This window comes from Amphiura filiformis, chromosome 17 (genome assembly GCF_039555335.1).
Source record: "Amphiura filiformis chromosome 17, Afil_fr2py, whole genome shotgun sequence".
Classification (NCBI taxonomy): domain Eukaryota; kingdom Metazoa; phylum Echinodermata; class Ophiuroidea; order Amphilepidida; family Amphiuridae; genus Amphiura; species Amphiura filiformis.
The window spans coordinates 6328657-6356104 of NC_092644.1; the positions used below are offsets into that span (position 1 = coordinate 6328657).

Genomic DNA, 27448 nt, shown 5'->3' on the forward strand with positions numbered 1-27448 from the left:
CGTGTTTCTCTTTGCTCTTTTAATCGTACAACGCATTTGGATACGGAGCAATAGTTTCGCGGATATCAGCGTAGTAATTGCTAATGGCCGATATGCGGAACTGATGTAAAACTCTTCGTGCAACTTCAGGAAGTATTTTTGGACATTTCTCTTCTGACAATCAAAATGGATAGCCGGTTGTTGTAAGTATAACTCTTAAGTATTCCTATCAATCAGAGAATTCATGTTATACATATCGGTAATTTGTTATTTTCGTCTACAGTATGTGTGTGTCTGTTTTCATAAAACACTTTCGGTATCTGCTCAGTGCTCAATCAGCAATGTTTACATGTATGTAAATGCCAATGCATGATGATTGATATGCAGAAAGGAGGTACATGAATCGCATCCATGGGTTCCTACAGTCATGACAGTCTGAGGGTTGTTGACACATATTCGATGGGTACAGAAAGGAGGCAGATGGCAAATCATGTTCATGTGATGCCGCGCCGGCGCTGGCGAATTCAATACTACCATACTAGTCCGAATAATCAGACCCAGAACAAAATATTAATTTCTGACATGATCGTGTACCATGTGTACTGTGTAGGGTCTTTACCAAAACTTCGCCCTGACGAACGAACTCTTGGCCTATTTGAGACAGATCGATCCCTACTTTGCAGAATGTAACCTGGGATTCGTTGAACATACGCACCAAACACAGTTTTCACTTACAAACCAATTCTTTAATATCTCTTTAATACTCGTTGATAATTCACAATACTGTTAGATAGCTATTTAGTCTGATTTTAGTGATTTTGTGTATTCAGTGGTAGAACAAATTGTAATTACCACGGGTTAATATCCGCCATTTTGTCTGTCTGCTTGTTTACACGACTTCTGCGCAAGTCCAGAGAAAAGCTAAATTTAGATCGCTTACTGAATTTAGGGCGCACCTCACTAAATGCATAAAAGCCTAAATTGGCACCAACATTCCGGCCCCTAATTGAACGCTGCGCTTTCAATTACTCCTAAATTGACTGACAACAATTGAGTGCCCAATTTAGAAACGGACACCTTGTAAATTCACTCCAAAATATCAAACAATGTGAAACGAAGTGACCAAAACTAAAAATGCGGCCAGGCGGATTACTCAAACATATTTGACAACACTTCATGTAAATAGCAAACATCTGAATGCAGGTGAATGCTCAATAAAGAAACTTATCATGAAGATTAACTCTGCTATGTGTCAAGTTGTCCTTCTTTCATAGACTGTTCTGGCTCTTTAAAGACCAATGAGTAGCATTGCTACTTTGAAAGCTGCATTGTAAGCAGTTATACTATATAGTGTCCTTTCACAGTTCATATGATGATGATGATATCAAAATCATCCAACTCAATATAACATGGTCCTTTGAGCAGGTTTAAATCTAAAACTGAACAATTGAAAAATACCTTAGGCTAAATATAGCCAAACCACAAAAGCACAATATTTTGTGCAAATTATTGACTCTACTTATTTGTAAACAAAGCACTTCACCATGTGATCTGGTAAATACTCAAAAACAATGACCAAAAATAAGAACAGTGCCAAATGCACTGAGCAATTGGGATGAAACAATTGGCAGGGCAAACAAGAGCCCAGCAAACATACCAAGTCACACGGAGAAGCTACATGTATATACCTGTAAATTAAACTTTACTCAAGCCTCAAGTGCACATGGGAAATGTTATAAACCTAAAGAGGCACTTCTAATCTAATGAGGCAATAACGAGCATTACCAACATGATCTGTTAATTGTAATCATGCTAATCCTAAAAATGATGAATAAAATGATCCACTTCAAAGACCGGAGTAAACCAGAATATGAAGCTAGATTTCTAAATCCTGATTGTTCTGATAGAGATACTTCATGGCGTGATTCAGTAAACTTTCCACAGAAAATGAATGAAACATTTCACAAACAAAAACAGTGCAAAATGCACAGAAGATTTGACAATTAATTTTGCCAGAAATGAAACCCAAATGTTTACCATATCACACTGTGAAACTCAATTTAAACCAAAAAAGATTAGTTTAGATAGAATTGTCCAAATTTGTACTAATTTAAACTCAACCAATTTCTCAATCATAAATGTCAGTAGGCTGAAATTTAAAGTTGTCTTTATACAACTTGTTTGTAGATTTCTATTGTCCATCCAAATGTTCAATACATGTAAACAGTTCAATCTGTTGACTGGAGCACTGTGTGAAATTTAACTACGCGTGCTGACATGTGATGTGTGGCAATTTTTGAAAGTAGCAGCCTCAATCCAATGAGCTATAAAAACCAAATTTCACAAAAATTATGCCGGCTCTAAAACGATGCATTTACTGTCTCTCATATCCAATGTTTGTAACCTGCCATTCAAGCAAATGTCCAATCAGTGGCTATGTACATGTTATCATGTACCTGTAGTTCACATTAAGCTGCTGAAATTGTCCACGATCTCAATTTTAAGTGACTTATTGCAAAGTAAAATGAAATATGATATGCTGTGCCATGGGCAAATGAAATATGACAAAAAGGCCCAACTCAGAACAAAACAATCCCTTTTGACATCCTAAGGAAACCCAACAAGGGCGGCTGCATATCAGGATTTCACTTCACCTGGCAAATTATCATTTTACCACATTTGTCAGCATTTTCACAGTGCAAATCCTCGGTGCTGGAAACTTCCTCAGTGGATATAAATAAAGTTTGAAGTTCACTTTGCTTGTCACAACAGTCAACATGGTAGACTGCTGTCTGCAAACCTGCACCATGTTGATCAGCAGTCGAAACTTCCACGGCTCCAACCTCTGCATGTCTTCATGGTTCTCGTAGTTCACACTGATAGGTTCACACTGGTAGGTACACACTCACCCCACACTGGTAGGTATCTGGTACAGGTAGTGTCTGCATGCTCTCACACTGGTATCTTATCACAATAATGACTGGATGGCTGGATGGGCTCAGAGCCCTTAAAGTCAGTGTTGTTTTTCATCTGACTTGGGGTTTCCAGTACCCCCATCAACTAAAAGTAAACTTCCAGTTGGTGTCCCAGATTAGGCGCCGGGGGCTCGCCATGTCATTTTAGTTCATGTCCTTGGGCCCTTGTAATGGGCTATCTTGCTCAAGCAATACACAAAGTTTTGTGACTGGTCTCACAAGTTCAGTTGTTTGTGTTTTGATCTTGGCGCTGCGGACTAGTCCATTCTTGTCTGGGTATGTTTCTTGAATGCGGCCTAAGGTCCATGATTTGCGTGGTGCCTGGTTGTCTACGATTAACACTATATCTCCTGGTTGTATATTTCTTTGGGGACACAACCACTTCTGGCGCCTCTGCAAATCCACCAAATACTCCTTGACCATCTCTTCCAAAAGATGTCGGCTAAATATTGCATCTGTCTCCACCGCTTTCTTGAATATAGGTCTTTCTGGGTGAAAACACCAGGTGGAGGAGCACTTAGGCTACTTGGTCTAAGAAGCAATAGGTCATTGGGCGTTAGCGCATTCAGATCTTTGGGGTCATCTGATACATTGGTAAGTGGCCTACTGTTGATGGTGGATTCTACCTCACACATCAATGTTCTCAGCTGTTCGTCATCTCGGCACTCTCTGATATGCTGTTCATTCAACATAGCTTGCAAGATCTTGCGAATAGTGCGTATCTGCCTCTCCCAGATTCCGCCGAAGTGCGAAGCTGCTGGAGGATTGAACTTCCACTTGATGCCCCTACTCGCAGTAAATGCCATAATTTCTTCTTGATTCCATTCTGTTAGCGCATTTTTCAGTTCTGTGTTGGCACCAACTAAGTTTGACCCATTGTCTGAAATCAACTCCTTGACTTGACCTCGTCGAGCAATGAAACGCCTTAATGCATTTATACAAGAGCTAGTGTCCATATTTTCGGCTATTTCTATGTGTACTGCTCGAGACGACATGCATGTGAATACCACACCGTAGCGCTTTCTAATTGAGCGTCCTTGCTTTATGTTGAACGGGCCAAAGTAATCAAGTCCCGTGCATGTGAAAGCTGGTTCTTCTGGCTGAAGACGACTGGCTGGCAAATCTGCCATTTTCTGTGTGACGGCGCGGGTTTGGTATTTGCGGCATGTAACACACCGCTTTACTAATTTCCTCACTGCTGCACTGGCATTGATTACCCAGAATCTCTGCCTCAGTTCCGCTAAAACGTGGTTTCTCCCCTGATGGTTGACATGTTCGTGAATGTGCCTTATAATCAGGTTTGAAACATGGTGGTTCTTTGGCAGAATCATAGGATGCTTCACATGATCTGGCATAGGAGCGTTGCGGAGTCTTCCACCAACTCGTAATATCCCATTAATTATCATAGGATCCAGGTTGTCTAAGGAACCCACTTTCTGTCTCTTCTTACCCGCGATCTTCTGATCTGGCGTAGCTTTCAGAGCACTGATCTCCTTAGCAAATGCATCTTGCTGGATATAGCGAACAATTGCTTCCTCTGCTTCCTGGAGATTCTCCGCCGACAGGTGGGACTCTTGAGTTGGTTCCAAGAGTTGTCTAGGTTGGGTTTCTTCTTTGTCACATTTGGCAGCTGCATTGTTTTTCTTTTTAGCCTTTTGCAGCAGCATTCTTCTGAGTCTCAGTAGGTATGCGACCGCTCTCTTCAAGGAATTCCACTTGGAATAATGTCGCAGTAGTTTGTCGATAGGATCTTCATGTTCCTCTACTTGAATGGCGTTAACGGACGCCTTGACTTCTGGATCATTATCCAGTTGGTTCTCATCACTGTTACATGGTTGACTTGGCCATTCAGCCTCTCCCTGCCATAGAAATTCAGGACCTCTAGTCCATCGGCAGTTGCTGAGAAACTTCTTTACTGTTTGACCCCGCGAGCATTCATCAGCCGGGTTCCGTGCCGTATCAACATGTCGCCATTGTGAGGGTGAAGAACCTTCTCTAATCAGTTCGACTCTATTTGCTTACTGAAGGTGTGAAATCTAGCAGATTCACTGTTAATATATCTGAGCACAGTGGTGCTGTCTGTCCAGAAGATGGACTCATCTATAGGTATTTGTAGCTCTCTTCGTAGCATTGCATCCACTCTAATTGCAACCGTGGCTGCTGTGAGTTCCATTCTAGGAATTGTTACTTTCTTCAGTGGTGCAACTCTAGATTTCGCCATGAGGAGCTGACAATGTACTTCATTACTGCTGTTGATCAGTCGGATGTAGGATGCTGTACCATAACCCACACCACTGGCGTCCGCAAAGTGATGCATCTGGACAGTGGTTGGATATTCAAACCCTGGTGGTTTTAGGCACCTATTAATATGGAACTCTTCCAACTTGTGCAATTCATATGACCACTCCAGCCATTTTTGTTGATGCTCTTTGGGAATACTGTCATCCCATCCCAATTTTTGCCTGCATAGATCTTGTAGTATCTGTCTTGCTGGTAAAATTGCGGGAGCACCAAATCCGAGTGGATCATACACCGAACTGACGGTTGACAGTAGGCCCCTTCTGGTCAGTGGGTGGTCCTTGATATCTATTTTAAAGCCAAAAGTGTCAGACTCTGCAGACCAGAGAACACCCAGTGCTCTTTCAACCGGCAGACGGTCTTGAAGATTCAGAGATCTCATACCCTGTGCTCTATCTTCTTCGGGTACTGCATCGATCACTTGGCGGCTATTAGACACCCATTTGGTAAGTCTAAAGCCACCCTTCTGCAGTGTCGAGCTAATGTTCTTAACCAGAGAAATTGCGCTTTCTTCAGAAGCCACTGACTTCAAACAATCATCAACATAGAAGTTGTTTTTTATAGTTTCAACAACATCTATGCTGCAGAAATCCTCATTATCCACTGCAGTTTGCTTCAGTGCGAAGTTGGAGCACGAAGGTGATGAGGTAGCACCAAAGAGGTGGGTTGTCATCCTATACTCTGTCAGGGGTTTACTTGTGTCACTATCTGGCCACCACAGAAATCTAAGAAGATCTCTATCTTGCTCAGGGACTTTGACTTGGTTAAACATAGCTTCAACGTCTGCCATTAAAGCGACAGGTTCTTGCCGAAATCTTGAAACAACTCCTACCAAAGAATTTGTAAGATCCGGACCCTGGAGCAGTTCTTTATTGAGAGATACTCCCTTGTACGAAGCAGCGCAGTCGAAGACTACTCTCAGCTTTTTCTTCTTAGGGTGGAGGACACCATGGTGTGGCAGGTACCAAATTTTCCCTGCATCTGGTTTGTCTTCACATTCAGGGACTTCTTCTGCATATCCTTTTTGCAGTGTGTCGCTCATGGCTTTGTTGTATTCTTCCCTGAACTGTGGCTGTCTTTGGAATTTTCTCTTCAGGTGTGAGATTCTGCTTTCTGCCATTGGCTTGTTGTTTGGGAATTTAATTTCCTGGTTACTGAGTGGCAGCTTGATCTGATAGTGGCCATCCTTCAGTTGAATGGACTTCTCCACCATATCCATGAAGCGCTTATCTTCTACTGACTTTTGCGGTCTGTCTTCTATCGTCCGCTCATTAAAATCATGGTTGTACAGATCGACTAACTCATTATGTAAGTCCTCCACGGTGATTCTATGTACAGAAGCCATACTGGTTGATGTAGGTCTTGACTTTGTAAGCCCATGTATCTCCCAGCCTAATGCTGATCTACATGCGTAGGGACCGTCGTGTTGACTCTGGATGACCTCCAGTGGTTCCAATGCTTTTGGGACGTTATTCCCAATGAGCAGGTCGACTGTCTGTCCTTTCAGTAACTCAGGCACTGTTATTTCTTGTAAATATGGCCATGGAATCAGGTCTTCTTTGGAGATTATATCTTTCACATGGACTGGTATGGAGTCCTGGGTATAAACATCGGGTAGTTCAATGTTAATGTTACCATCCGCATCTGTTACCTCCAAACCTGTTAACTTGTGTGTGTTAACGTCTTTGACTCCATTGATAGTTTGTATCTTGATCTTAGTCTTTGTTCCTTTCATAGCTAATTGACTCTTAAGATCCTCAGAGCAGAATACAGCGGTGCTTTTGCTGTCAAGCAGAGCATAGGTCTTGACTACTTTACCCGTCTCCCTTGACAGTACAGTTACAGGCACAACCGACAATACTGATGCGATGCATCCTGCCCCAGTTAAACCACATGTGGTCGATGCCTCTACTTCTGACTTCTGGGGGGCTCTTTCGCCTCTTTCACGGTGCAAAACAGTTGGATGTCTGCCCTTGCATGTGATGCATTTAACTCTTTTTGTGCAGTCTTTGACGAGGTGAGTCCCTTTCTTGACACAGCCAAAACACACGCCCAATTTCCGCAAGGTAGCCACTCTTTCATCATATGGTTTCTTCTGGACCACCCTGCATACTTCCAGTGTGTGTGTAGAAGTATCACAGTGAAGACACTTTTTTCGAGGTGATTTCTCTTCACTTTGGGTGCCGGTAACAAAACTTGAAGTTCTTGGCTTTGGTTTGTTACCATGTGGTTGTTGACTTCTGGTATTACTCTTGGTGTCGCTGCTAATTGTACCAAAGGCTGGATTAGAGACGATCTGTGCATGTCGACCCACAAAGTCGACCAAGTCTTTGAAACCAACGGTTCTCAGTTTTTCTTCTTGCAAATCATACACCTTGGCTCTCCATAAGTTCTTAAGCCTATATGGTAGTTTACCAACCAACAGCTGCAGGCTACTTGTGTTGTCCAGTTCTTTCAAGGGGCTATTAGCTTGCATCATATTGTGGCATTCTAGCAGGAATAATGAAAATTCATTAAGGCAACTAGCCTGTTCCTTGACATCTGGCCACTCCTTTGCTTTCTTCAAAACAGCTTGTGCAATCTTGTGACTGTCTCCAAACCGTTTGGTAAGTAGCTGCTTTGCCTTGATATATCCTTCATTACGCGTCTGTGTAATACAAGCAGCTGTTCACTAAGCTCTTGGGTTCACCTGAGGTGTATTGCCATAAGTAATTAATTCTGTCTCTACTATCTAAAATTTTGTCTTCTACTCCGTATTCAAAGGCTTTCATGAATGTGGTAAACTTTAACGGATCTCCGCTAAATACTTGGATCTTCTGCGCTGGCAGTTGTGCTCGAACTTGTTGTGTGATGAGCAATTGCGTTAACTTGCCAAGGTCACTATTGGCTGGATCCCTTTGTTGTAAACTCTCTTTGTTTACACTCTGTGTTGCCATGGTAGGAACCGTCATACTCGTAGGTTGACCCATGCTTGCATTCATGAATAAGGATGAATTTCCTAGTTGTGGTTGCATGTCATCGTCAGGACATGTCTTGACTTGTCCAGCTGGAGTTTTGATCTCTTTTGACTGATCTCTGTCTGTATCCACCGGTACTGCTATGGCTGACAATTGACCTGTGTCATTTTGTGGTGGTATACTGATTAGCAATGGACTACTAATTGACAACTTTCCCACATTCACCGGCGCTGCTGTTGACGGCAATTGACTGGCGTCTTTTTTGTGGTGTGATACTGGTTTGTACTTGACTACTAGTTGACAATATTCCCATATCCACTTGACCGACGGTGTCGTTTTGTGGCGGAGCGTAAATTTGCACTGGACTACTGGTAGACAACTGTTTCTTTGGTTGCCGTACATCACAGTGCACCTCAGAGATCATGTTGACTTGCTTTTTTGCAATTTCCAACTTAGTTGTTTTGTCACATGGACTTTCCCATGGATTTGGGCCTGTAGCGCCTTGAATTTCTTTGGTATCTTCTAACCAACGACTCACAGAAACTTTATCGTCAATTAAAATTAGTGGAAGCCCTTCTGATAACGACCTGCTTCGTCTGCTCTTTGATTCGTCATCGTATTTCTCTAATGTAGCTATTTTTGCTTCCTCGACATTTATTTCTGTCTCCATGGCTAGCAGCTCCCTCCTTTGTTGCAAATATTTTGCTCTTGCCTCACAAGTTGCCTGCAACTCAAACTCTTCTTTTTCCAGAGATTGTTTTAATTTGAGTGCTTCGGCGCGGCATTGCAGCTCCGCTTTTCGGGTGGCTGCCTCAAGGAGGGCTAACTCTGCCCCTTTGGATAATGCAGTACTGGATGATCTCTTACTACTCCTTTGAGCAGAACTTGTACTTTTATTACTCATTTTATTACTTCTTTGTGCCTTAACTTTATTTCACAATCTATTTGTTGGATGAAGGGAGCCCTCAGTCGTAGCTTAGACACATTTGCGATACGCGTGGCTTATTAAGGCAATGTTTGTTTACACACAATTTCGACACAAATTTATTTTCGCTAAAGCACGCTAGTAATTTTGCCGAAAAGCCTTGATTTATTCTGAAATCAAGAAAGAGTATGTCATGCATGTATATTGACCTTGATTCGAGTTCGCCTTAAATCAAGAAAGGGTAAGTATTGCATGTAAGTATGCCTTGATTCGAATATCGCCCTTAAAACAAGAAAGGAGTATATCTATTGCATGCACCCTAAATCAAGTATATATTTTGTATGCGTGTATGTATGCCTTGATTCGATTACGCCTAAAATCAAGAAAGGGACGCGTCTTATTGTTACGCACAAATTTGCGGGCGTGCTATGCTGATGCAATATAATATGCGAAAAGCACCAAAACTTAATTTTGCTTAAATAAGCTCCTCAATTGTACAATTTGTAGCTTTGACACACATGCGATGGCGTGGCTTATAATGCCGTGTTTGTTTACACACGATTTTATGCGATTGCGATTTATTGTACACAGTTTGTACCGAATCCTACCGATGTAGGCCTATTTTCGCCAAAGCACGCAAATATTTTTAGCCGAAAAGCCTTGATTTATGCTCGAAATCAAGAAAGCGACAGACGTGCGTGTATATTTGCCTTAAATCCTAAAATCAATAGGAGTATGTCTGCATGTGTGTATGCGTTGTTACGCGCAAATTTGCGGCGTACTATGCATATGCAGAATCTTAATTTTTGCTTAAATAAGCTTGCTCAAATAATTATTTGCTATACAGAGTTTACGCACACAAAACACTGTAGAGCCTCGATTTTCATTTAAATATCCTTGGCTTGCTGAACAGACATGGGAAGCACTGTCACATGACTGATATTTCTTTGACTTGATTTATATTTATCAAGCGTGTATGCTATAAAGATGTACATGCACTGTCATGTGAATAGCCCTGAAATAACTTTTAGCTTGTTTACAGACGTACTGTATTTCTATAAGCTTATTTCCTATACACATGTACATGTACCGATTGCTGAACAGCCCTCATTGATATCACAGAAAAGCTTGCAATACAGTATACACACACAGGCGTACTGCACTGTGTGTTGTCACTCGACACTGCACTGCTCTATAAATAGAACCTTGTTTATTTGCCATAAATCTCGCCAACTTGCGACTCTACGGCAATACCTGATCTATTTTATGACAATGGTTCAACTTATGAACCTTATAGCATGTCATAAACCTTTGTTCAACTTAGAACATTTATCTTTTGTTCTACTTAATGTAGGGTCTTTACCAAAACTTCGCCCTGACGAACGAACTCTTGGCCTATTTGAGACAGATCGATCCCTACTTTGCAGAATGTAACCTGGGATTCGTTGAACATACGCACCAAACACAGTTTTCACTTACAAACCAATTCTTTAATATCTCTTTAATACTGTTGATTATTCACAATACTGTTAGATAGCTATTTAGTCTGATTTTAGTGATTTTGTGTATTCAGTGGTAGAACAAATTGTAATTACCACGGGTTAATATCCGCCATTTTGTCTGTCTGCTTGTTTACACGACTTCTGCGCAAGTCCAGAGAAAAGCTAAATTTAGATCGCTTACTGAATTTAGGGCGCACCTCACTAAATGCATAAAAGCCTAAATTGGCACCAACATACTGGGTCTGAACTGTTTCCATATGAAATCTTGATGGCAAATTGGACAATAGAAGCACATGGTTCTACGTGACAGCTTTTTAATCCCTATTCAGGTTACGTGAATCACGCTATTGTGGACCATCCTTCTGATACTTGAGTGTTTGGACAAGCGGAACGGTTTTTTGTCTACCTCTCTGTTTGTAAACAAACCAGGAGGTCGAAATCGTCCTCCTCGCCGAATACGAAAGTCAGCGTAATAGTACGGCACTGCTACCATACAATACTCGCACCTGTTTATTTTGATTTTTGCACACAATATGTTTTGTTTATCATTTATGTCATGCTTGTACCACGCATGACCACCCTCGCAGCAGTGAGTGGAAATCAGAAATCGCACAGGGAAATCAGAAACATGGGATAGTGGACTTAACACGGTTTGGAAATAAAGGCAAGCTCTTCATATTTTTTTATAGATATGAATTTATAAAATAAGATGACATCTATTCTTGGGGCTGAATCAGGCAGCGCTGCATATGTGCCAGGGTTCGCAGGATTTTGTCGTGAAAAAAACCCCACAGTTTTAAGGTTAACAAACCTGTTGTGATTTTGTCGTTCACAGCATCTTGCTAAATTGGCAAAAATTGCATTGATCATTTCATTGCAAGTGTGTAGAAAAATTATCACAGATTGTTTTGTATGGTCATGTGGTTCTTGAGTTATGCTGGAAAGAGGGTTGAAACAACTACACTTTTGTAAAACGTACACAACTCATTAACAATCAATAAATCAAGCAAGTTTTTGAGGTACATGTATATTAGAATAAACTATTGCAAACATCAAAGTGTTATTTTTCAATAATATATTGATTGCGATACATTATGAAAATAATTTTTTTGGCTGCTTCGTCCAACAATAGGCCCTACATCAAGTACGGTACCCTTCTGCGGTTTTGGCAAAAACAGTTTTTTGCCAGTTTTTGCCGGCAAAACAAGGTCTTAGCCAGCCTTCCGTCTTTAAGAGGGGCTAATAATCTAATTTTAGACTGGTAGATCTAATGGATTTTACAGATGTGAAATGTGATCTGTAAAACGGATGATAAGGGTACCGGTATACAATGTACATGTATTCAAAGTGGGACTAATTCAAAGCAAAGTATTTTGTTCAAAGTGACATGTAAAGGCCAAATCAGGACATATTTGAATGAACTCAGTGAACCTTCCATGGGTATCTAGACAAGTTGTTTTATATTTGAGGATTAAATTTTGGTATAGATTGGACGGGTGGGTTTCTGATTTCTGGCTAAGACTCTGCGGCAAAAACTAAAAAAAGTGATGAATAGTTCATTTTTTTTCATCTCAAAAGAAATTATTAAGTTACAAAAATAATTTTCTAATTGTGACTATGCCAGATTTTGTAAAGCAGGGCAGGATTTGGATTATGAGGTAAAATTAAGAGGTAAAAATTAAGATTAAAACATCTGAAAGCTGTTTTTCTAGGAAGTTTTTATTTAAAACAATTTAAAAATAATTGGTTTCAGCAAGAAACGAATGTACCTTCATAAAATATCCATAAGACAAAATAAAAAAATAAACACGTTTCACGTCCCCTCCGCTTCCTTTTTTGAGGTTTCCTCAAGTATATTTTTATTTTTTGAAATTCAGTTATAACTTTTCAAAAAATATGTCTAGGAAGTTGGAATGCTTTCTGTAGCTTTGTTAAGATACAAGAAACATTTTAGGAAGGTTTTGTGATCATTGGAGGGGGTGTAACTCACAGAACAACAAATAAAAAAAGGGCCTCCTTTTTTTTCCAGGCATTATTGTATACGGTAAAACAGCTCTAAGTATGGGTATTTACACCAATTTTGCGATAAAAAATAGAAAATAAAAGGCCCCCTCCTCCTTCTTTTTTGTCGAAAACCCGGACGTGAAACATGTTTTATTTTTTACTTGGCCTTACATCTGTCACATGAAAAGGTGATCAGATGAGCAGAAAGTGGCAAGAATGTGTAAAATTATGGGGGAAAAAGAACAATACATCATGTTTTTTGAGATATTTGCCATCTTGTATAAATGCAGAGTTGTGTCACACAGTAAAAAGATTGTCAAAATTGAAAATTGAACAAATTACCATGATACATCAAGCTCTCCTGCTACATGAAAACTTGGGGACTTGTTGATTGCCGTGTAGGAAGCTTGCATGACCGTAGACTTGTTTTCAAGTCCTTTGGCGTCCATAGTTAGTGAATGTAAAATTGATGGAAGCTTTGCCAGTATTGCCACATCTTCCAAAAATTACTTTTTCTTTCCAAAGTTTTGAAGTTAATATCTATTCTTTCAAAATAATTATTTACCATCATATCTTTGTGAAAATCTATTTGACATATGAATTGCTAGATACTTTACCCCAGGCATAGGCCTACTGTACACTGCAGGGGTAGTGTTTGAGCAAAATGCACGCCATATGCCCACAAGGTATACTTCCTCCCTAGCTCATGTTGCCAGCCCTACACAAAAATTCTGACCGGACTAAAAATCTGAGGGAATCCAGTTACAGTATTATGATACTTCGACCATGGGTCCTAAGAATAGCATGAATAGAGAAAAAGTAAGGAGAAAGACTTGATCAAGGCTAGCATGACCGATTTAAAAGGAAGTTTAAAAGAGAGAAGATGAACGAGTTGTTTGTTTCCATGGGGATTCAAACCCCTGATCACAGGTGAAGTTTGTTTTTACCAGAGGTGCAAATGGATTAAAACTAAGCCTCTGTGTCTTGCACAATTTTTAATGGCAAAAATGTGCTGCCCATATTTTAAAATATATGCACACACAAGAAAAAATACATTGCACGACCATGCACTTATCATTGTAAATGTGTATCAACCTACAAATGTAACACACACAAAAATAATTCCTAAAACACAGGCTTAAGTTTCAGAATATGGAGAACCCAGTGACCCTTCCATGGGTATAGACAAGTTGTTTTATATTTGAGGGTTAAATTTTGGTATAGATTAGACAAGATCATGGAAAGAAGGACACGGTTTGCTGGCCACTGCTACAGAAGCAAGACAGAACCTTTATCTAAATTGGTGCACTGGATTCCGAAGCATGGGAAAAGAAAACAAGGAAGACCCGCCCTAACATATGTCGACATCCTAAGACAAGACATAGGACTTGAATCTACTGACAACATGGTAACAGCAGTGCAAGACAGGAAGATATGGAGGGCTATCACAGTTCGAGGACAACACTCAACTTAAGATATAAGACAAGGATGGGTGGGTTTCTGATTTCAGAACACAGGCTTAAGTTTCGGAATATGGAGTTTGATTTCTTACCTTTTTTCTTAACCTCCACTGTTCCCCCCACCTGCCAGGACACAGGACAAAAAACTACCAAAGATCCACTGTTTTGGGCCATAATCACCCAATTTTAGAAAAAAAATGTTGGCCCCCCAAACTCCCCTTTGCCTCCCCCCATTGTCCCCCAGAAAAATCTCTGGTGCCACCACTGCATAGATAGGGATTTATATGCAATGCATAATAGTATACAATTGTAATGTTCTATTCAGCTGCTGATTTATAGGTTGCACACTTTTCCACTGGATGGTTTTAAATCTTCTTGGATTATTATAATACAATATACTTCCGGCTTTAATTAATATCACAATTGATTTACTGGCAGTGAAATGGAAAGGTTTGTTTGTTTCAAAGTACATTTAGTACCTGTACATTTAACTATTTTTTAAATAAATGCCAATACTAGTATATGTAGTTGAATTCATCATTTCAAAATTCCCTTTCAAAAGTAATTTTTATAATTATATCAAGGTTGATTTACAAAATGCCATTCAGCCTGTCAACAGCCTTGTAACCAGTAGAGCAAATGGGAGTTAAAAACAAAGGAAAACAAATCATTTACTGAATTCTCAGTTTATGAGGCCTGTTTGTTGGGTTTGTAGTACCATACCATGCGTATCCCGAATATCAATATGATGGTTGTGTGCAAATGTTGTTGGCCACATTAATTTACACCTATTTTAAGACAGCATCCATAAAATATTTTGTTATTTCACAATGTTTACAATTATGAAGAGGTCATAACTCATTTGAAGTTTACTTTAAAAATTCAAGTTGCACGGTAACAAGTTATGTATTTTATTTAAAAATATTTCGGCCTGCCAAAAATCGCTTGCCCCCCTCGGCTCGCCTAAAAATCTTTGCCCACCCCTTGCACATGCCAAATTTTTGGGATCCCAATTTGCAAACCATATGGTCTAGATATGTTGCAAGCGTAGCGAGCTGGAAAATTTGCATAATAAAGCATTTCTGTACTGTTTTCCGAAGCCTTTTTAGAGTGTTTTATTTAAAACACGCCCCATGAATGTGTGACAAAAATCCTTTGCCCCCCCCTCTCGGCTCGCCAAAAATTGCTTGCCCCCCCCTTTCGCTCGCCAAACATTTCTTGCCCCCAATTTTCCCTCCCCAGGGCTCATAATCATTGCACAGCCCCTTAGCTAGGGCCTACTTAGTGCTAAAACTAATAGCGATTTATTAAATTACACAGATCATTTTTTTCTATGCCTACAGCTACTGGCCAGATTGTTTCTATGGTTCAAGGATGACATTTGTGGTTTATTTATAATGAAGTACTAGTATATCTCAGTTATGCAAAGATTGCATTTTTTGCTACTCATAGAGTATGGTTTGCTTCGAGCGATAATCTTCCATTTGATGGAATATTTATTTTGTGAATAAATAAATCCATACCCTAAAAAGCGAATGCTATAATAGAATCACAAAATGTCCTGTGAAAACATGTTGTGCTATTTTTTAAATTTCCCAATTAGCCAGAAAAATGTAATGATGTGGTATAACACCCGGGGTACTCAGTACAAATGACCATATGGGGACGTGCCGCAAATATGGGTAGCATTTTCAGCCTTTTGGTATATCAATGACCCCTTTTTCAAAGCCTATTTTGGTATATGAATGGGTCCTTTTTTCAAAATTTTCTCAATTTTTTCGGAAAATAGCCCAATTTTTCCTTAATCTAGCCAAAATTTTCAAAATTTTGGGAAAATTTGTAAAAACTAAGACAATTTTGGTTAAATTCGGCCAAAAATTTTGACTTTTGGTATATCAATGGGTCCAAATTTCTTGAAAATTGGTATATTTATGGGTCCACTTCCAAAATCTCAGCGCACGTCCCTACCAAAACCAAACTTGAATACCCCCGTATAACACTAACAGGATAGTTATGAAAATATTGTATCAATTGATAAGTGCACCCATGTTGAACTTACTTTGGTTGCCATGTGACTCAACTTCCTGAAAAAAGATATTTACGAAATGGGAATTTATCCAAATTACTGTTTGGGTTGATTTCAGGATTGGATTGGATCCTATTACTATACCAGCCTGGGTGGCTAATACTAAATTTTTTGTAATATCAACTTTGAGATTTTAGAAAGCCATCTTTAGTATTTTTAAGTAAGTGGTCACTTGGTCATCAATTTTTATTGTCTCGCCTTCTGGGAAGGGGGTTGATTGATTGATTGAATTGATCAGGCGATGGTAGCCTATGTCATTTTAATATGCATCAACTAATATTGAAAGCAAAACAGACATGGGATGGCAACACTGCCCAGTGGGTGCCCCCACAGATATTGGAACACATATTCCAATATCTGTGGTGCCCCCAATAATTTTGGTGGCTATGAAAAAGTGCCATTGGGCCTCCCCAATAATTTGGGCCAGGCGCCATTCCCCCTCCCTCCATATTTAAAATCTTCCGAGCCTCTGCTGCCCATGCATTGAATGCAGAATGTGTTTTTCTGAGGTCTGTTGTTGACTCTTCTGCACCCATACTGTACCTTTTCAAAAAAAGGGCACAAAATGTATTTTAATACTGCAATGTACAGTGTCACATTCATGAAAGAAAACAATATTGGGTTAAGGTGGTACGAAAGGCAAAATCAAGTTGCTCTGATTGAGATTAAAATAGACTTGTTGCAGAGAGATATGGTCATTTTCACGGTAAAGGGTGTAACTTTGGATTTTTAACATTTTAATCCGTAGTGTTCTAATAAAGCCACAGAATTCCATAATTTTTGGCCACATAAGTCATCTAGTTAGCAGCTACCTTGGGTAGCATAATCAGCTTTGGGAGTTACTGCGTTCAGTTTAAGCTGGCTTAAATGTACTTAATATTGCCATTTTGAAAAACTATAAAAACAGTAACATTTTTGTAAAACCCTGTGTTTTCTTCAGTTAGTTCATGGATAATTTTTCTTATCCTGAAAGTACAGTCATATGTTCAGTAAACACTGCCACATTAGATTTAATTGTGAACGGCCCTGTATTTTTGAGAACCGGACTTCGATATTTATCGTTTCGGAGGCTTCATTTTCCGTTAACAATTGTTAACAAACTTTGTGGGTGTAGCTTTGGTTCATAATTCTTAGTTATTTCTTCACTTCTTCTTGATTCATAACAGTTGTTATCTTAACTTGAAATGGGTAACAAAAATTAGCCGATTTGCAAGCTTTTAAAATTTTTATAAAATCTTGACTTCAAATAGCCGTTTTTCCGTTAACTTTTTGAAGCCTCCAAACAAACTGTTCAGCAAGCTTGTGCAAATATAAATAAAAGAGCTCATCCAATCTATTTATTAAAATGTAGCAAACTAGATCCTCAAGTCACATGTTTTTAAATCGTGGAGATATATATCACCGCTTGAAAATGGGACCCAATACAAACTTTCCGTTAACAATTGAAGCCTCCGAAACAAATGAAGCCTCCAAACAACAGTAAACTTAATTATCATCTATGCATATCTAAATTGGTGTGTTTCATACTGATATCTGCATTGTAATTATTACTTGATATGTGCAGAATGTCATAAATTTAAAAAAAAATTGACATTATGGTTAATGTTTGAAAAATATACTGATACCTTAAAAAGCCTGTTTCGGAGGCTTCACATGCAAAAAACACCATACTTAACAAATGGGTGAAAAAATTAATGTGTGATAAATCTACAATATCTGCCGCATAGAATCATTGATTCAATACACACAAGAAAATAACAGCTTAGATGATCCCAACACTATTGTTTTCAAAAAAACTACTTCTGCAATGTTTAACAATTGTTAACATGAAGCCTCCGAAACAAAAAAATGACTTGCTGTGATAATTTAATTTTTGTCACAACTGAAATTCAATACTTAGAAGCAAAGCATGAAAATTGGTAATTGTGATATTTTTTACCTATTTTTTATGTCAACTTGTAGTAGTTAGCTAAATATTTTACTTTTATGATCACCTGTGTTGTTAACTGAAGCCTCCGAAACACAAATCGCTTGAATTGCCAATTCTAAAAAATAACTCCAATTTCTGTGAAACTTGGCTGGGAGGTTCCTTTCATCAAGTAGTATTTGTACATGAAGTTAGACATTCAAATTATTTTAGGAACCCAATTAAAACTTAAAAATATGTTTAAGGTTTGGAAATTTCCATTGTAAATGACACTTGATGTTAAAAATTTTCAAAACTGCAATTACAAACATAGCAAAACATGGTATAAAATTTAACTTATATCTGTTGACTTACTTTGGAATGGAATTTCACATGTATTCCAGCTTTCATGTCAAAATTTTCTGAGGTTATGTAAAATACATTTTTTCTTAGATTTTAACCAAAATGTTATGCAAATGTCAAATTTTTTATTAGAAATCAAAAGGTTTAAGCCTTGAAACATTATTTTACTTGAAATTAAGTTGCTTCTATGCATGATTTCAGTAAACAGAAATATATTTAAGTGGTTTGAAATTTTGACCCTAAAAATCAAAAGTTACACCCTTTACCGTGAAAATGACCATATGCAAAATAATCTTAATTCTAAAATTTGAGCCAAATCGGACAAACGGTTTTTGAGATATTGCTGTTGAAAGATTCTTTGTATTCTATTGTTTTTGCCAATATATTGATGAAGTTAATGAAGAAAATTGGCAAAATGTGCTCATTATTAATTTTTGCCAATATTTTGCCAATATTTTATGAATAAACCTTCATACTACTTTTTACCTTTAAATTTTGACCTGAAACTTTGCCAATGTGTCTCTATGACCTAAACCTTTAACATGTGATTTTCCCGCAAATCTAATTTGCTAATTAATTATGCAAATATGCAAATTAGATGGGCGGGAAAATCACATGGTAATGTTTTAAGCCATAGAAACACATTGGCAAAGTTTCATGTCAAAATCATATAAAATAAAAGTAGTATGAAGGTTTATTCATAAGATATTGGTATAATATTGGCAAACATGAATATTCATTAGCACATTTTGCCAATTTTCCTCATTCATCAATATATTGGCAAAACAATAGAATACAAAGAAACTAAAAACATGTATATCTTGACAACCGTATGTCCGATTTCCTTCAAACAAAAACTATTTTGCTCAGTGTATTTAGCTTAACTTATTCAATCTACTTAAATGGTTCTAAATTCAGTTTCTGTTTTCCAGAAACATCGTTTCGAACCCCCTTAAAATTGGATGACTAGGAAAAAAAGCCTGGCCATACCGGATTTTGAACCCAGGATTACTGTTTGACAGGCGAGCTAGAGCCAAATGTGAATGAACTTCCTAGCAGCCTTGGGGCCCATAATAGGGCAAGGTTAATTTTAGGACATTGTTTTTAAAAGTGGCTTAATGCTAATTGTTATACTTCATTGTTTACAACATGTACTTATTGAAAGCTTTTCATCAATATTAACTTGCATATTAATTTAAATTGAATAGATTGGACAGGAAGTAGAGAAACCCAGAATTGTGAATTCAAATGTAAAATTATAACCTTTTTATTTTTTTTTTAGTTAGTGACCTCAATGCTTCAGGAAACTATTAAACAGATATGCATCAATTGCCTGTTAATGCCTCTTTATTCAATTTTTAATTTTAATGAAAACTGTATCACAGTTAATTCTTCATGGTTTTTATTTTTATGTTGATATCAGACTCGAATTTAAAAGCCGCGAAAAGTTTTTTACCCACAGCCTTTAATGTTTAACTGTTTGTAATCGCAAATATATAAGAAACGGCAAAACTGCTCCGAACAATTCAAATCGCAAAAAATGAATGCCGTGAAAATATCACATTTCACAGTACATTCTTCATGCGTCATTGCACATATGTATATTGACCTGGATCCTAAGGTACACAAAAAGGGAACCAATTCAAGAAATGAATTGACATGGAAAATATGCATACATGTGTGTGATGTCCTGTTATTTACCAGGAAATGCACTTGTTAGACACTTCAGTTCTTCGAAGTACTACAGATTCAAAAGTATTAGGAGACAAAAAAAATCTCTTTACGGGCCTGACCGACCCAGATTTTACATTTTGGAGATTTTTCTTTTTTACTTTTTGCTAAAAATCATGTAAAATCAGCCAATATATTGATTGATTTTGACAGAAATTTTTAGAAAATTTTTTCAAAATATGTGTACAAAAAAATCATCAAATTTTTGCCAGATACATGTATTTCAGCTTTACACTTTTGTGGATGAGGCTGTTCATGTTTGCATGTTTTAAAAGTGCTCGATAATAAGCACATATGCTAACTATCGAGTTTTTACGGTATACCTGTATATGAATTATCAAAATATGAAGTTGTGCTGTGTCACTTGACTCGTCACATTAGGACAAGCAAGCAACTACAAGCAAACAACTTACATTCAACAACTCTTCCTATTCCTTTGTACAGGAGCCAACCGTTGTTAATCCGTGATGAACCCACACTTTTACTGTATCGCATACGCGAACGCGAGCGAGACTATCCGCGTTACGCGAGAGAGCGTAAAATTCGCCATGCCTGGAACCTTTGTGCGTATGCCAGCTTACAAGTTGAATTCAGTATTTTTCAGGTAGCGGCTAAACATTGCCGTTTTATTCTGTAGTTTTATTGCTGATATCAAAAGAGAAATCATCGAAGTTTTTGTAAGGCTGAGTGGCAATGATTGACTGACATTCCTCATAAAATAATCGTGAATTATACGATCTTTAGCTTCTTTTCGTTGTTGATAGGGATTCAGTCATGTTTCACCATTGTTCATCACCGACATCAACTTCATACCGGCAGCGTCTGCGTGGTTTACTTACGCCGGGCAGCTTAAGCTGCCCTCGCGAAGTAAACCACTCAGACGACGCGGACGCATCGTTGTTAATCGGTGATGAACATCGGTGAAACATGATTGAATCCCTAAATGTACACATTTATTTGTATTGGACGGGTATACTAAAAAGGAAGTACATGTAGGAAATACAATGACATGTTGACTGTATTAATGAACAATTGTAGTGTGCGACATGATGTCTTAATTAATTGCATCCTTAAATGAGTTGTAATACTATCAGCTAGATTACGTATAGACAATCTGTGTTCATTTGTATTTGATGTCACGGTCATAAATCGTTAAAAGATTTAATTTGATTTTTTGATACATGTGTTGTGTTGTCCCATGATTTTATTGTCACTGAGTGTGGGTTGGAATAGTTATAAACATACACACCCACACAATGTATTGAGTATATTTCTAAATCTGTTTCCCATTAGGCTATTCTTTTTGAAATCCACACTCCCCTTGTGGAAGATTTTGGAAATATCTTTCATAGGGGGAGTAAGAATGAACTCATTACGCAGTTCCATTTGAATTTCATACACCCTCTGAGAAAGATTCAACCTGAATCTTTCACTGAGGGAGGGTGAGTTTCAAATGGAGCTGCTAATGTGTTCATTCCATTTGAAATTCATATTCCCGCTGTGGAAGATATTTACAAAATCTTCCACAGGGGGAGTGTGGATTTTCAATGGAATAGCCCATTTCATTATTTTGGTACATTTTGATTATTTTGATGGGAAAGTATTGACATTTCTATGAAAAGTGTAAATACTTATGTGTGTGTTTGAGTGGAATGTAGGGGTTTGGGTGCAAGAGATTGTCATTCAATTTCCTGATATTGCGGCCGATGCTTAGCATCAAGATCCACGCAATCTGAGAACCACACATTTCTAGTTAAACTGAACATAATAACATTCCATAAAAATGTCTTTAAAGTCTGTAATGACAAACCTCTCTCTCACTAGACTACGGTCACACTGCATACATGTACATGTATGCAGGTGTTGTTCGTATGAGATTATGTCATCGAATGCGGTCAGCGGCAGCAATAGTAGCCTTTGTGATGCTCAGATCTGTGATAATCTTGATGTCGTCAAGCCAGCTCGCTGAGGGTCTGGACAATTGTTTTCTGTAGGCAGTGATGTCTGGTGATGAGGCCAAAGTATGATAACTTTCTAGCAATGATATCAGCTCGCAAGGTCTTCTGAACTCCAAGCTCTTGAAGAACCCATTCATTTGTTTTCCTCGCAGTCCATGGAATCCTCAGGATTTAATCCAGTCTCCTCCTGTCGGATAATTTCATTGTCCATGACAAACTTAAGTTGTATGAATTATTCCATGTCATTCTGATTTTAATTCATTTACAATATTTCTTTTTTCCTTTTTGTTCCAGAGAGAACCCAGAAACTATCTTTGAGTGTTTCTTTGAAGTTGCTGCACCAGAAGATGACAAATCAGGTAACATTTAAGGGAACAAACCAAAAGATCGATGACGTCCTATAATTTCGTTTAGGGGGGAGGGGGTAAAAATACTCGATTACGTTTGTACAGAAACATCGGTCTGAAGAATGGGAGGGAGGGGGTCGGCTGAGAAACGAAACTAGTTACGTTTATAGGACGTCATCGATCTTTTGGTTTGTTCCCTAACACACATGGAATGCACAGATCATTTGCTTAAACTTGGTGGCGACAACTCTCTAGTCCGAAGGTTTCCTTGTCCGAAGGCTCCTTAGTCCGAAGGTTGGCTAGTCCGAACACGTAATTTACCATTCACTAGTTCGAATTCTGAAAAAGGTTCGCTAGTCCGAAAATCGTGTTCTCTAGTCCGAAGGCTTGCTAGTCTATAATAAGGTTTCCTAGTCCGTAAATAGAATAAGGCTCGATAACCCTAACCCTAAAAACCCTAACCCTAATCCTTATTCTATATTCAGACTAGAGAACCTTCGGATTAGTTAACTTGATTTGGTTTTCGGACTAGCGACCCTTTGGACTAGCGACCCTTCGGACTAGAGAGAAGTCACAAACTTGGTTACCCTGTAGACTAGTTCCTTTAACTCAATTTTCAAAATTTCTGACTTTGGCCTGAGCCTGAGTGGATCAGATGGAGTCACAAATTTCCCTGAGAATGAATAGGACAACAACAAAATTTAAAAAAAATTAACACTTTATATCAAAATCACATCATATCAGAAGAATCTTGTACATGTACAACTAAAAACAAGAACCACATTGTAGTACAAATTGTAGCTGGTCCAAGGAAGTAAAGAAAGGAAATGCAGATGGAAATAGACAAGGAAGAACTAGATTGAATGTCAGTTGGCTAGACTGTGCATGTGTTGATGTATTTACTAGACAATTAAATACCCCTCGGAATTAACCCCTGTTGAAAGACAGTACAACAGTAGATAGATTATTACGAGATACGCCCTTTTGTCATGAAATGAATGTGATGTGAAGATGTTATGAAAAGTCTGCTGCTGCCTTGACAAGTAATCACTGGCTTGTTTTATTTGAATGGACAGAGAGGATTATCTGTAACACTATGGACCACAATGGCCTCATCCCAATGGCATAGTTCAATTAAACTCTCATAGTGCAAAATTCGACCTCAAGTTGCAGAGTATGAGTTTTTGTACCCAAATTGTCTAAGGTCATTCAATGAATGTACAAATGTATTGGGGTTAAAGAACTGTGGAATCCTAGTGTAACATAGTCCGACGAGTAAGACTTTTTTTTTCTTATTTACCAGACTATGTTCAGCTCAGACTATGACCACTATCTCATAATATGGCACAAGAAAGATGAATCGCGAAAGTCCAGTGACCGCGCCGCCCGTTTTCGGGTGGGGCGGTTAGTGGACTTTCGCGGTCAATCTTTCTTAAGCAATCAGAGCCTGCATTGAGCAGTGTGATGAGTACTATAATAGTTGGTAACTGAGAAAAAACAGGTCCTATTCGTCGGACTAGTGTAACAAGGATACAATTTGTATGTACATGTACATACAGACATGTCTAGCTTACATATTGTTTTGGCAGATTTATGGTACCATCAAAATCAAATTCTTCAGTTTAAGAATTGCAGAAATCAAATTCTTCAGTTTAAGAATTGCAGAAATCAAATTCTTCAATTTAAGAATTGCATCTTCCCAGCAAACAGAACACGTTTTGTACAAAAAAAATGTTTAAAATCTAGTGAAAAGAATCATTTGAGTAGGATTGTTGAGATAAACTGGTAAACTTTTTGTTAGCCAAATCTGTTAAATATTTACTCACGAAAAAGGTTTGAATGTCATGTTATTTAATAATAAAAGAGTATACAAAGGGTATAAAACATTTTAATATTAAACATTCAAAAACATTATTGACTAATGCTTTAAAACATCCATTGAAAATAGACAAAGCTAGGCCTGCTAAGAATACGTGATTTCGGAGGCCAAAATATGCACCTCAATTTACCTAAAAACACAAAATCTAAAAAATAAAAAGAAATAAATTTAAGATTTTTTCCCAAGGCTCCCAAAATTTAGTTGGAGCTAAAATATATGTGATTTGCATTGCAAACAATGCAATTGCGTATTTTTAGCAGCCCTAGACTAAACTATTCTACAAACCCAAATCTATGACTGTGAAACTAAACCTCTACATGTGGATGTATAGCTAACCCCATTGCTATTATCATCCTTCTAAAGTTACTCTATTATTTCACCACATGGATATTGTGGTACCAAGTGATGGATATATAATATTGATGAGCCAAACATAAGTCATCATCAAGTGATACAGTCTGTTTCAGAAAAGATAATCATGTGAACATCATTACTGCATGCTAAGTACATGACAATACAACAATACAACTATTTCAATAGTATCATAATAATATATATATTACCAGTTACTAATTTCAATATTCTTGATTTCACTTTTGTCATAGCTAAGTATAACTGGTTTATGTTATTTTATTTGAAGCTAAAAGAGCTTCTACTTCTGCATCTGTTCACTACTGTGTAAACACCTGTGGTAGAGGTTTATTCCACACAGAAACTTGAAAGTCAGATGTGTCTTGGATACTTGGGTCTCATCAAAGACAAACATATAATATTTGTTTGACAGGCTTTAACATATAAATTGTTAGTTCTTTTCGGGAAAAAAATGTATATCTTCAATTTACGAAAAGTCAAAATTTTCAAATGATGGATGGCTTTTCCTCCCGTACATGTCATTAGGTTTATAAAGTTTACTTCAAGGACTGTTAAATAATTTGCCATAAAATTTGTATTATGTTGCGAATTTCAAGAAATCAAAACTACCGTATTTGATATCAGAAGGACATTCCTCATATTCAGAATGAATATTTGATGTACAATGTATCTGGTGTGCTCTCATGTCCCATAAAAAATACTGTGCAAACGTTGCCATCCAATCCGCTAACACTAATGAAAGCCAAGGTACCCAGTATTCACAAAAATCAGGTTTTGAAAAAGGGAACCAGTATAAATATAGCTCCAGATAATAGACATGATTTTTCTTATTTATCAGAATCATACTTTATATTTCAGCTTTAGTTTTGTGCTAAACACACTATGGCATGCATAGTGCATGTGATATACAATCTTATAAGTATTTAAACAAAGGTGTGATGAAGACATTTGTAGTGAACTTTACCTGTCCTTTAGATGACATGTAATATTTAAAGATGTTTTGATCTGTCTTTGCATACCGGCCCAGCGTACACTACATGTGTAGATACTCTATTATGCAAACACTGTTAATTAGTTCCTGATGTGATTTCTGCTACACATTATTTGTGCATTAGTTGGTTGGCATTATCTTCAGGGGCAAAAGAAGGGGCAACTATACTGGGGGGGCTGTACAATGATTGCAAATCCTCTGATACATGTAGGGATGAATGGGAATTAAGACTATAATGTGAAGTTTCAAAATTTATTGAAGGAGTTCAGCTTGTTCTTGATGATAAAAATATTACCCTGTAGAGTTAAAATTAATATGGAAGGTTCAGAACCAGAAAGCCATAACTCGCTATGACCAGCTCTCACAAAATCAGCATAAAGTTGACTCCTTGCGTCGGTCTTCAAAAATTTTGTTTTCCATTGAATTTTGTCATGATTAGTGGCAACTTTATGCTCATTTTGTGGGAGCCGGCGATTTTGAGTTGAGGCTTTCTGGCTCTCAACCCTCAATCTAAGTAGAACTGGCTCAGTTTGTGGACTGCGATGTCCAGCAAGTGAACTGAAAATTGCACTGTATATTTGATTACCCCCACAAAACATCAGGACCAATTCAGCCGAGCTACAATGTAGTTGGTTTTCTCAGAGGATACCAGGTGGCTCTGTGCTGCTACACAGAAGGCATCTCAACAGAAGTCTTTCTTATTCATCTATTCCAGTTGAAATCCATATACCCCATATGGAAGACATGACTTTAATCTCCCATACAGGGGGTGTATATATATCAAATGGAGTCACCCATTCAGGTACCGTAACACTATTTAAAATTCACACTCCCTGTGTGGAAGATAAAGGTTATATGTCTTCCATAGGGGATGTATGGATTTCAACTGGAATAGCCCATTGCTCGGGAATATGAGGTGTAATCCTAATATTCTAGTAGTTAGGGCAAAATTATGGGAACAATTCAGTGGTGTATCCTCATAGGGGCAGATGCCCCCCCCCCCAATCGATTGCAAAATTAAAAAATCCCATAGGAAAATTGCCAAAAAATGGCTTGTGCCCCCCAATCAAGGTCGGTGCCCCCAATACTTATACACTGTATACAATTACTCACACCAGCAACATTATAAACTTAAGCGATGGTGTCACGTACATGTGCATTTTATGTATTTACTTTATAATAAAGCTACATAAATTCTTTTTTTCAACTTTGATAATTATTTTGTCTTTCACAGCACCCAAGATCATCTCACAGTTTCCCAAAGACTTCAAAGACGATGTAGTGAACAAGGAATTACCCAAGTTTTGTTTCCCATGTGATCTCAGTGTGTAAGTAAAAGAGATGGAAATCAATATTAGGTTTCCATGGAGATGAAAACATCTCTTGTACAAATGAAATCCAGCTTTATATAGACCTTTTCAAATGGAAGTTTTCCGAAGCTTGTTATGTATGACCCTGTTTACGTCTGAACACAAATCTACATGAAAGACATGGTCAAGCGTTGGGTATGGCTTGTGCAAGAGATTGATATTTATATTGCGAAGACCAAATCAAATGTGCCGCAGACGACAAACATTTGCATTTTTCTTTCTTTTTACTGTCACATTGTGAAAGTGGAAGTGAATAGTGGAAGCGTCAGTTCAATACCTTTAGAAAATATTTCTCTGTGATGACTCATGTTGATTTTGGCTAATACGTTGTATTTTCACTCAAAA

At 37.9% G+C, this 27448-nt stretch overlaps 2 protein-coding genes across 7 annotated transcripts in view; one reads left to right on the forward strand and one right to left on the reverse strand.

The window, feature by feature from the left end:
• The first annotated feature begins 66 nt into the window (after nt 1–66).
• The window catches only part of LOC140136877 (DENN domain-containing protein 1A-like), a 147806-nt gene continuing 120424 nt past the window's right edge, over nt 67–27448 (forward strand). For all 6 annotated transcript variants that reach the window (XM_072158480.1, XM_072158485.1, XM_072158482.1 and 3 more), the window contains exons 1-3: nt 67–182; nt 22439–22503; nt 26968–27061. In XM_072158480.1, the coding sequence (XP_072014581.1) occupies nt 166–182; nt 22439–22503; nt 26968–27061 (176 nt within the window). In that variant the 5' untranslated portion in view covers nt 67–165. The remainder of the gene's footprint in view (nt 183–22438; nt 22504–26967; nt 27062–27448) is intronic.
• On the reverse strand, nt 4954–7731 carry LOC140136866 (uncharacterized). The gene has a single exon (XM_072158469.1). The coding sequence runs from the start codon at nt 7729–7731 to the stop codon at nt 4954–4956; it is 2778 nt and encodes a 925-aa protein (XP_072014570.1).

Bases quoted from the DNA above. Each gene is read 5' to 3' on its own strand.
- LOC140136866 (XM_072158469.1), bottom strand. From the start codon at position 7,731: ATGATGCAAGCTAATAGCCCCTTGAAAGAACTGGACAACACAAGTAGC.